Consider the following 12,263-nt stretch of genomic DNA (forward strand, 5'->3'; position numbering starts at 1 on the left):
GCAGAAAAGCCTGATATTTTCTTTACCCTACACATACACACAAATGCCTGCAGGCCATACCCACACCCTCACCTTTCTAGTCCCCGCTAGTGTGCCCTGGAGATCTTGTGCTCTGAGGGTATGTAAACTCTTGTCTTCTTAAAATGCCTAGTGAATGTTGTAGTGATTGTTATTATATAAATTTTTTTTAAAGATTTATGTATTTATGCATACAAGAACTGGGGTGTAGGCCAGAGGTGCGGAGGGAGGGTATGAAAGGATTCACCACAGACAGAGTGGGGAGCAGAACAGGCAGACTGACTGAAATACTCCCCACTGCTCCCCGCAGCGGGGAGACAGGAGAGGTCTGCTGCACTGTGTGGGTCAGCTCCCTGGCTGGGGATCTAACTCAGGTCACAGTGGCTGGCAATAGTGCTTGATAGTGCTGAGACTTTAACCCCTGCGCCATTGGGGATACCCAACTTTTTTTTTTTTAATAGTTTTTAACAAAATATGTGAATGCACAACCATCAAAACGATTTTAAAAAATTTGAAGACACCCAGCACTGGAACTAGGCCTTCAGAAGTGGCTGGTCCCAGACATCTGCTAATCTCTGTCTGCTTGATTTGCAGGAGTCTCCAAAAATCCATCTCAGCAATTTGGTGAGAGGAGCCAAGGATGCTGCCCACACCTGGCATCTATTACTTCCCCTGGGAGGTCAGCGCCGGCCATGTTCCCGAGGGAGCCTCTCTGCGAACATTTGGCCGGTGAGAATGTTTTGTATGTGGGGGGATGTTTAAATGACTTTACCTAAACCCAACAATAGCAAATGAAATCATTTTATGTTACATTTATCTAGATGTTTTGAAAATGCAAACAAAATAATGTCTTCATTGTAAAAATGCAAACAATCGCAAAGGTGTGAAAAGGGCAAGCAAAAGTCCCTGGTGACCCCACTGTCTGACAGCCCGCTGATTGCTTTACCCACATTTTCGTGCACGTATGTACAGACAGCCACGTGGTAGATACACACAACATATGTAATGCATCTGTTAGTCACCTATTGCTGTGTAACAAATTACCCCAAAAGGTAGTGGCTTAAAATGAGAACAAATGCTTATCATTTAATAGTTTATTTAATTACTATGTGGGTCAGGAATTTGGGAGCAGCTTGACTGGGTGGTTCTGGCTCAGACTCACAAGATTGCAGTCAGAAGTTGGTTAGAACTGCCAACACCTGAAGGAGGGACTGAGTGGGAAGGACCTGCTTCCAAGGTGACTCATTCACATCTTTGGCAAGTCAGTACCAGCTCTTGTCAAGAAGACTGATTTCTAAAAATATAGGTTCCTTCCTGGGGACTAATTGAGGGTTCTCACAAGATGGTGGAAGAGCCATACAGTGGAATACTGTTCAGCAATAAAAAGGGATTAACTATGGCAGTATTACACAGTGTGGATGAATCTCAAAATCAGTCAATGGGCCATCCAACAGCGAGCAAAGAAAAAGCTACAGGCCTTTTGTGACCTATCCTTGGCTGTCACTCAGTCCTTTCTGCAGTAGTCTGTATATATGGACATAGAGAAATATCTCAAGCTAGATGAGATCCTATTATATTATATTGTACCATTTATTTACTTAACTGCATTTAGTAGACCTGGCACTACGCCAAATATTGGAGTTTTATCATCACTTTAAATAGATCCCTTTCATTTTATTATATAGAGTCATCATAATTTTTAAAAATATCTGTTTATTTAACCAAGATCTATGGATTATCAACAAAGACATCAATGTAAATGAGTGGGGATAGGATAGTCATTTCAGTAAATGGTACTGGAGGTTCCTACTGACATTCTCACAGGTGTTAAAAAAAAAATTGTTTGCAGCATTAAAAAAACTCACAATAAATGGAATTCATAGATGTATCATCTAAACTATGAAATATCTAGAGGAAAACTTCACAGCCTGGCGTTAGGCAAAAATTTCTTAGATAAGACACAGAAAATAAAAGTCATTAAATATGAATAAATTGGACTTCAACAAAATTGAAATTTGCTGCTCATCAGAAGATACCTTTTAGAGAATTTAAAGATAAGTCACAAGGGAGAAAGTGTGTACCACCTGTGTGTCTGTGTATGTGAGGACATGATACCTCTACCCAACAAGTGACTTGTATTAGAATATCAAAGAGCACAAACAACTCAGTAAAACAAAGAACTGAATTGTAAAAAGGGCAAAAGATTTGAACAGGTGCTACCAAAGATGCACAGATGGCAGACAAACACATGAAATTTTGCTCAACGTCATTAGTCATTAGGAAAATGCAAATTAGAACCCCAAAGAGTTTCCTGCACATGCTAGAGTGGCTCCATTAGAAAAGATGGACAATACCAAATGCTGAAGAAGCCGTGACTGGATTCACATGCACTTCTGGTGGGGACATACAATGGCACAGCTATTTTAGAAAACAGCTTGGCGGCCTCTTATAAAAGCTAACCATACACCCTCCATGTGTCCCATCCAGTCTACTCCTAAGTATTTGCCCAAGAAAAATGAAAGCTTTATGTGCACACAAAGGATTGCATATAAATATTTATAGCAATATTCTTTGTAAGAGCCAGAAACTTGAAGCATCCCAAATGTCTGTCTGTCTGACTAAATAAACAAATGGTGGGAGAGTCATACCGTGGAATACTATTCAGCAATAAAAAGGGATGAACTATGGCAATATGCAACAATGTGCATGAATCTCAAAATAAGTCAACTGAAGTAAAGAAACCAGGTCCCAGGCCTCCCCGGTGGCGCAGCGGTTGAGTGCTGGGTTGCGAAGCTACCAGCAACCTCTGCAGTGCCGGTTCAATCCCCGGCCTCTGGGCGAGGGTCCCACATGGCGCGCAGACCTCTCCTGCCGTCCGCTGCTCCCCTCAGCAGTGTACTTCTTCAGTCTGCCTGCTCTGCTCTCCCCTGTGGCTCTGGTGAATTCTCTCACCCTCCCGCGCTTCTGACTGTGCCCAGTGCTTGTATGTATGTATGTATGAATAAACAAACAAACAAATAAATAAATAAATAAATCTTTAAAAAAAAAAAAAAGAAACCAGGTACCAAACAGGTACATGTTTGTATGACTGCATGTATGTAAAAATCTAGAAAATGCAAAGTAATCTATAGTGGGAAAATAGCAGATCAGTGGGGTGCTGGGAGAATCACAGGAGGATAAGAGGGGACTTGCCAGGGTGATAAAAAGTTATGTTCATTACCTTGCGCCGTCGGCTTCACAAGTGTGTGCAGATATCAAACTGCGTACCTTAAATATATGCAGTTCATCAGGTTATACCTCGTTAACACCGGAGGGAAGGAGCATTTGTAACAGAATGCCAAGAATGAGGGAGGGTAAAACACGTGAACAGACTCTACAAAAGAAGAAAGACATAGCAACTAGCAGTCATACAAAAAGACAACATTGAAATATTAAACCACTTTAAAATATACAGGGTCCTCCCTGGTGGCGCAGAGGGATAAGTCTCAGACTATGACGCTATCAGCAGCCACTGCAGCACGAGTGCGAGCCCCAGCCAGGGAGTTACCCACATGGCGCAGCAGACCTCTCCTGTCTCCCCACTGCTCGTGTCAGCAGTGTATTTCAGTCAATCCCCATGTTCTGCTCCCCATTCTGTCTCTGGTGAATCCTCTCATCCCTACAACTCTGGCCTGTACCCCAGTTCTTGTATGCATAAATAAATAAATCTAAAAAAAAAAAATATATATATATATATATACACACACACACACACAGACACACACATGCACACAAATGGTGCCTAAGCACAGGAGAAGATGGCTAACATCATTGGTCACCAGGGAAATGCAAATTAAAGTCATCCTAATAAGGAATTTCCTACCCAATAGGATGGCCAAAATGAGAAAACTCACCACACCAAGTGCTGACGAAAATCACAGTAACTAGAACCTTCTTACCTGCTAGTGGATGTGAGCTGGCACAACCTCTGTGAAAAGCACGTTGGCAATTTCTTTTAAACAGGCAGCTGGGCTATACCATTCAGCATGCCCACTTGGGTGTTTACCCAAGAGAGATGCAGCACATGTCAGCCCAAAGACATGTATGGGAATGTTCTTACCAGTTTATTCCTAATAGCTCCAAACTAGAAGCAAACCAAATCAGCTGTGGACGAATAAACAAACGGTCTATTTATCTGTTCAGCAGAGCACTGTTGAATAATAAAAAGGAACAAGCCACTGCTTTGCCCAACCACATAAAGAGCCTCAAGACCATTATGTTAAAACAAACAGAAAATGACACAGAAATGGTAATTCCAAAGGGCACCTGCACCCCTATGTTTATAGCAGCACTGTTTACAATAGCTAAGCTATGGAAATAACCCAAATGCCCAAAAATAGATGCCTGGATCAAGAAGAGGTGGTACATATACACCGTGGAATATTACTCAGCAATCAAAAAAGATAAACACATGCAGTTTGCAGCAACATGGATGGAGCTAGAAGAGATGATGCTCAGCGAAATAAGTCAGAAAGAAAAAGAAAAATACCGGATGGTCTCACTCATAGCAGGAATCTAGAAAACCTAAATAAGGGACCAGGAAAAAGACTAATCAATACAAAGTGAAAATCAAAATCAACAAGCAACTATAAACCAGAGACACACTACGGGGGGGAGCTGTTGGGGGGGGGTAGGAGGGAGAGGCGGGGAGAGGAAGAACTAGAGTCAAAATAAGGGGGGAGTGCAATTGTATGGGGAATATAACCAAAATGAAAATGCATACATTGTGCAAAGATGAAAAATGATGTAAGAATTATATAAAGTAAGATATTATAAATAAATAAATACTAAATGAAATTTAAAAAAAAACAACAGAAAAGCCTAAACACAAAAGACCACACGTTGTCATGACTCCACTTACACACGGTGCTTGAGAAGCAAAACACCTTTAGGGGCCAAAGCAGATCCGTGGTTGCCTGGGGTGGGAGAGTGACGTCAAAGGGGCATGAGGAGACTTCGTTGGGTGACAGGAACGCACCAGGTAAATTGGTGGAGGTTGTACTTTTTTTTTTAAAGAACTGGGGTGCAGGCCAGAGGTGTGGGGGTGAGAGGATTCACCAGAGACAGAGTGGGGAGTAGAAGAGGTGGCGTGACTGAGAGGAGCAGTGGGGATACAGGAGAGGTCTGCTGCGCCATGTGGGTCAGCTCCCTGCCTGGGGTTTGAACTTGTGCTGCAGTGGCTGTGGATAGCTTCATAGTGCTGCGTCTTAACCCCTTGCGCCACCAGGGAGGCCCAGGTTGTACTTTCATCAATGCTTGTTGACTTCGATGTTTAATGCATGTGATTCACATCTCAGCAGGTGGACTGAAACATCTTTTCTGATTCATTGCTGCCATTTTTATTTGCCTGATCAGAGTGAGACTTAATATTTCCTGTGGATTTATGGGCCTCCCAGAACCTTTTGGGCTCATGGTGGTTCTGTCCATGAGTAGAATTGACGGCGCTTTCCCCAATCTCTAGGCTGAGCGTCTATGACACGGCCCAGTCCCACGTGACCCTGCTGGCTCAGCACGGACCTGAACAGCACGTCGTCCACATCTGTACCAAGTTGGTGGAGCCATTCCGAGCCCAGGTGGGCTCCCTGTACCTTGTCCTGGGGGAGCTGGAACACCAGAAGGGTAGGCTGTGGAACCACACCCCCTTTTCACACTGAGTCTCGAGTTTGGGCAGTCATGGGGTGACTCAGAGCTGGGCCTTGCTTGTGACCACATAGGAGTCCCTCACACTCAAGGGCTCCTGGGAAACAGGCCTGACTGGGCTCAGAGTAGGCCTGCCAAGGAAGCATGGCAGGGGGAGAGGCCATTCCTTTCGAAGGTGTGGCGCAAGGCTGTTTGCTTACAATCCTTTTGAATCTAACCACCAGCCCATGACATAGAGGAGAAAACTAAGGCTCATAGAAAATGGGGCTGGAGTAACAGGCCAGGTCAGGGGAAGAAAGTAGAACACAAGGAATAAAAGCCAGTTGGGATAAAATCATAAAATCTCCAGGACCCAGAGCTGTAGTTGGTCTTTAAAATCTAGGTCCTGGGCCTCCCCTGGTGGCGAAGCGGTTGAGCGCTGGGCTGCGAAGCTGCCCGCAGCCTCTGCAGCGCCGGTTCAATTCCCGGCCACCAGCGAGTGTCCTACATGGCACAGCAGACCTCTCCTGCCGCCCGCTGCTCCCCTCAGCGTGTGTTTCATCAGTCTGCCTGCTCTGCTCCCCGCTCTGGCTCTGGTGAATCCTCTCACCCTCCCGCGCTTCTGACTGTACCCAGTGCTTCTATAAATAAATAAATAAATCTTTAAAAAAAAAATAAAATGAAATCTAGGTCCTCTCATTATTCCTTGCCTGTGCTTCTGGCCATCCTGTGCATTTCCCTTTACCTGGTTGGTTACTTAATATAAAATGTTGTGTCAGGTTATTTTTGGCTTAGATTATATCACAAACATTTCCCCATATCTTACATTTTTCCAGATGTAGTTTTTTTTTTTTTTAAGAGAGGCATGTTTTATTTATTTATTTGTTTGTTTTGTTTATACAAGCACTGGGTACAGTCAGAAGCGCGGGAGGGTGAGAGAATTCACCAGAGCCAGAGCGGGGAGCAGAGCAGGCAGAAGGACCGAAGGACACTGCTGAGGGGAGCAGCGGGCGGCAGGAGAGGTCTGCGCGCCATGCGGGACCCTCCTCCGGTGGCCGGGGAGCAGCCGGGGATCGAACCGGCGCCGCAGAGGCCGCGGGCAGCTTCGCAACCCAGCGCTCAACCGCAGCGCCACCGGGGAGGCCCCAGATGTAGGTCTTAACAGCTACATGATACTTTACAGATAACACGTATCATAACACATATCCTGAGTCATGTGACAATGGGTCATGTATAGTGTTTCCATTTTTTGCTCTCATCAGTACATTTATACATTAATAAGTGTATTAGTTGCTTAAAGAAATTATTGTCCATTCAGTCAGTAGGATATTGTGCATTATAGACGGAGTTGTAAATTTATATCAATTGCCATTGAAAATATACTCACAAAACCACACTAAGAAAAAGCAGTTTACAAAGCAATATGTGTTGAATGATACCTTTTTTGTCTTAATATATCTCATACACGTAAAAATTTGAAAGATTATTAGTATTTGTCAAATATTTTATTTATTTATGCATATAAGAACTGGGGGCATAGGCCAGAGGTGCAGGGGTGGGAGTGGTGAGAGGATTCACCAGAGACAGAGTGGGGAGCAGAACAGGCGGAGTGACTGAAATACACTGCTGAGGGGAGCAGCAGGGAGATAGGACAGGTCTGCCGCGCCATGTGAGTCAGCAACCTGGCCAGGGATTGAACTCAGGCCGTAGTGGCTACAGATAGCTTGATAGTGCAGAGACTTTACCCCAGCGCCACCAGGGATGCCCCAGTTTGAAAGATTATTTACCAAAATGTTAATAGCAGTTACTTGTGGGTGGTGGGATTTTACAATGAAAATATGTTGCTTTTATAGCAAAAGGGGAAAAAAGTTAAAAAATGACTCTGGGGCCTCCCTGATGGTGCCAAGGGGTTAAAATGCAGCCTATGAAGCTGTCCGCAGCCACTGCAGCACAAGTTTGATCCCCAACCGGCCATGGAGCTGCCCACAGGGCGCAGCAGACCTCTCCTGACTCGCCCGCTGCTCCCCTCAGCAGTGTACTTTGGTCAGTCTGCCTGTTCTGTTCCCCGCTCTGTCTCTGGTGAATCCTCTCACCAGCCCCACGCCTCTGGCCTGTACCCCAGTTCTTGTCTTTATAAACAAATAAATCTTAAAAAAAAAAAGAGTGACTCATCTGTCTGTCACATGTCTGTCAGTCTATGCATCCATCTATCTCATCCATCCATCTGACATCTACTAGTCTTTGTCCATATTTTGATTTTTTTTTTTAGGGTTGTTTCCTGAAAGTAGAATCCTTATGCTCAAGGATGTGAACATTTCTTTACCTTTCGTGGCTTATATTACCAACTCACTTTCTAAGTCACAGCGATTTTTAACACTCTGAAAATGAAATGCACTCCAGGGGAGAAAGTAATTAAATGGTGCTTACTTTATCTATACTTGATTTCATCAAAGTTAATCTTTAGTCAGGATTAAGCCTTTGAGCTGAGAGCGCCTGCCCTCATAACTGATTTGAGAGAGTTATCAGGAGGCAGGATTGGGAATGTGGACAAAGGCCTTTTACATAAATGATTTCCACTTTGACTTCAGCCCAAATCACCTGAGCCTTTCCCTTGTAGTTGTGACCTCTACAGTGAGTCTTAGAAGCCAGGAACCTGGTGCCCAGTGTCTGAAAGGGTTGGCCCTCCCATTATAAATCCCATGAGGAGGGGGCACTTTGACACCAGCCCGGAACAGCGGCCAGAGTGAGGGCAGGACCTGGTGTGGTCATCTAGAATTATTGTGGGAAGAAAATGGAAAAAAACTTTAAAGTCTAAATTCAACTCACATGGATTTTAAAAAAATTGACTATTTTTTTAAAAGATTGATTTATTTATGCATACAAGAGCTGGGGTACAGGCCGGAGATGCAGGGGTGAGAGGATTCACCAGAGACAGAGTGGGGAACAGAACAGGCGGATTGACCAAAGTACACTGCTGAGGGGAGCAGAGGGCAAGTCAGGAGAGGTCTGCTGTGCCATGTGGGTTGCTTCCCAGCTGGCCGGGAAATCGAACTCATGCTGCAGTGGCTGTAGACACCTTCATAGGTTGCGTCTTAACACCTTGCGCCACCAGGGAGGCCCAAAAATTGACTATTTTCATCTCAAATGAATGTAGAATATAGAGTGAGCTCCAGGTACCCATCACCCAGATTCAGCTGTGATCAACCCACATTCCACTGTTCTGTGTCACTATCACCTACATTCATTTATTTTGCTGATGTATTGATAAGCAAATTTAAGAAGTTCTTTCATTTTTACCTGTAAATACCTCAATAAGTACCTCTAACATTACACCCAACAGAATTGTCATTTCTTAATATAATCTAATACCTAGTCCACAGTCACTTCCCCCTGTTGCCTCCAGAAAAATGGCTTTTTACAATTGGTTAGTTCAAATCCAGATCCAAAATCCCTCCATTGGGCCTCCCTGATGGTTCAGGGGTTAAAGACATAGTGCTGTCAAGCTGTCTCCAGCCACTGTGGCATGAGTTTGATCCCCAGCCAGGGAGCTACCCACAGGGTGCAGCAGACCTCTCCTGGCTCCCTGCTGCTCCCCTCAGCAGTGTATTTCAGTCGATTTGCCTGTTCTGTTCCCCAATCTGTCTCTGGTGAGTCCTCTCATGCCCCCACACCACTGGCATAGACCCCAGTTTTGTATGCATAAACAAAAAAGTCTTAAAAAAAAAAAAACAAAGTCCCTCCACTGCCCTTAGGTTATCTATCCTAAGTCTCTGTGACAGTTCTGTCTCCCTTCTTTCCTTTTTTAAAAAAAGGCACTTTTGGGCCTCCCTGGTGGTGCAAGGGGTTAGGCACAGCACTCTGAGGCTGTCCACAGCCTCTGCAGCACAAGTTTGATCCCTGGGCAGCCAGGGAGCTGCCCACATGGCACAGCAGACCTCTCCTGTCTCACCCGCTGCTCCCCTCAGCAGTACATTTCAGTCAGTTTGCCTGTTCTGTTCCCCCTCTCTCTAGTGAATTCTCCCCAGCCCGCACCTCTGGCCTGTACCCCAGTTCTTGTATGCATACATAAATAAATCTTTTTTAAAAAAGGCATTTATTGGAGAATGTGACCACTGGTCCCTGTGGAATTTGCTGGACACCACTGGCGATTGTTTCCTCCTGGTTGTGAAACCTGCTCCTCCTTCCCTTGAAATTCTCTTGCCGTGCCTTTTTCTGTCTGACATCAGGCAAACTAAATAGTTGATGAGGGAATGTTCTTTACAGAAAAATTGCCATGAATAAATGCAGGGGAAATGGTTAAATTCTTTTTTTTTTTTTTTAAGATTTATTAATTTATTTATACAGGCACTGGGCACAGTCAGAAGCGCGGGAGGGTGAGAGAATTCACCAGAGCCAGAGCGGGGAGCAGAGCAGGCAGAAGGACCGAAGGACACTGCTGAGGGGAGCAGCGGGCGGCAGGAGAGGTCTGCGCGCCATGTGGGACCCTCGCCAGTGGCCGGGGATCGAATCGGTACTGCAGAGGCTGCGGCAGCTTCAAAGCCCAGTGCTCAACCGCTGCACCACTGGGGAGGCCCCCTGAAATGGTTAAATTCTAATCACCACTCAAACAGCCTCCTTGAAATAATAAATCCTGGTCAATGATCATTATCTGTGAATGCTCAGGCGAAAGTTCAGTGTAAATCATCTAAACGTTACAAAAGCAGGCCCATCAATCCCATGTCTTGGCTGTGAGGCATCAGGAGGGCACAGAAGTTGTTTACTATGTTGAACTTGGAATCTAGCCATTCTTCCACCCACACCCCCCCAAAAAATGGAACCTGAAAACTCAGCCCTCAGATCAAGCAGCATTCCTCAGCTCTGGCTGGTTTGCCTCTTATGTTACAATCTGTATTTTCCTTCAAAAAAATATCCCCCGAGTTTCTAGTTTCAAAGTAATACAGTCTCATCGCTCCCAGCTGACAGGGGAGAGGCGGGTGAGGGCGCAGAGGAAAGGGTAGGTGTGGGCTGAGCACAGAAGCCCCTCCCCAGTCCCCATCCTGCCAGGGGGCACAGCTGGCTGCTTTCCTGCCAGTCCTGGAGGACATAAAGGTCACCCAGACCTGCGTCCCGCCCTGTGGCTGGGAGCCTTGAGATTGAGCAGCCCCAGCTGTGCCTGGTGCTCTCACGAGCCCGGGACATCGGACACGCACAACCGGCTCCGAGAGCGCTCGCAGGGCTGTGTCGCGAGAGAAGGTCCAGGCTCCTCAGCGGAGTTCGGACACACGTCCTGTTGGGTTGAGCAATGCGGGCAACCGAGCCAGTCCTGAGGGAGCTCAGGGAACTGGCTCTGTCACCCATGCCCCCATGCTCAGCCACCCGCCGGAGTGGTTCATCCACCTGGGTGTGGGCTGCAGCCTGACTTTCCGAATTCTGCCCCCAGGCTGAGTTAAATCAACATAGCAATGTAGGTTGGAAGGAAGGCAAGGTGGACACTTTAGCTTAATGAGTGCCTCTATCTCAAAATGGCATGAAAAGAAGACATTTTAGTGGCCAGGAACACGGATTGTATTTATCGGTGTGTCCCAATTACAGAGAGGACATGAGTGGAGAAAGGAAAAGAAAAAACTTCCTTTAAGCAAATCCCAGGTGTCTTTCCTGTTTGATGTCACCTGACAAGACTTTCATAATGGATAAGGTCAGGTCGCCTCTGCTAGGTCATGTCAGCCCCTCCCCCTGCCCCTATCAGGCCAAACTGTCCCCTTGGGTGTATTAAACATGGGGTTCTCTTGGCCCTGATTTACAGGCCCAGTGGGTCCAGGATGCTAATGGAGATCGTGACTCCTCCTCACCCCCGGCACTTGGGACCTACAGGGAAGGCAGCAGGAACGGAGATGACAAAGGGTGGGGCGGGGGTAGAGGACTCAGCTTCTTCCTCTCTGGAGAAGTGGGGTCTCAGACTGCCCCCTAAGTTTCAGACACGTGCCTACAGGGCATCGTAGGCTCACAGTTCTCAGCCCAGACTGGCTGGCAACATCCTGATGGTGTCCTCCTGCCCCACACCCTGTCAGACGGGCGTGGCGGGGGAGGAAGAGCGAGAACACGGAGCGTGGCTGGCGCTCGGGCGGCCCTGCCAGCACTGTGGTGCGTGTGTCTTGCAGGTGGAGACCCCCTGGTGAAGGCGCGGGTGCTGACGTGTGTGGAAGGAATGAACCTGCCTCTGTTAGAACAAGCCATCCAGGCGCAGAGGCTGCACCAGCGAGCCAGGGCCAGCGGCCAGCGGGATGAGGCAGCGCCTGAGCTCAAGTCCACTGGCCACCTGGGCGCTGTGGAGACCCAGGCCCCCCTGAATGACAGCCTGTCTGAAGCTGGAGAGTAGCCGTTGCTTATTTGGGACTGTCTCAGCCTGACACTCTCCACCTTCCTCGGCCCTTGCCAGGAGGCCTAAAGAGACTGAGCCCCCGGGGTGCTGGGGGCTGTGCCTTGGGGAGGCCATGGAGTGTTCCAGAAGGTGCTGGTGAATAAAGGCCCCAGGGGGAAGTGTGTGCAGGTGGTGCAGCGCCGGCAGGGGCCAGGAGGGGGCGCGGTGGAGCAGCAGTGGCGCCAGCCGC

At 46.9% G+C, this 12,263-nt stretch overlaps 1 protein-coding gene across 1 annotated transcript; it reads left to right on the forward strand.

Moving 5' to 3' along the window:
* The first annotated feature begins 507 nt into the window (after window positions 1–507).
* On the forward strand, window positions 508–12,064 carry TEN1 (TEN1 subunit of CST complex). Its single transcript, XM_084236523.1, has 3 exons — window positions 508–747; window positions 5,519–5,676; window positions 11,814–12,064. Exons 1-3 carry the CDS (start codon window positions 659–661, stop codon window positions 12,029–12,031), a joined length of 465 nt encoding a protein of 154 aa, XP_084092649.1. The 5' UTR covers window positions 508–658; the 3' UTR covers window positions 12,032–12,064.
* Window positions 12,065–12,263: the final 199 nt, after the last annotated feature.

The sequence above is a fragment of the Talpa europaea genome (assembly GCF_964194135.1).
Source record: "Talpa europaea genome assembly, chromosome: 7".
In the NCBI taxonomy this organism is placed as follows: Eukaryota; Metazoa; Chordata; class Mammalia; order Eulipotyphla; family Talpidae; genus Talpa; species Talpa europaea.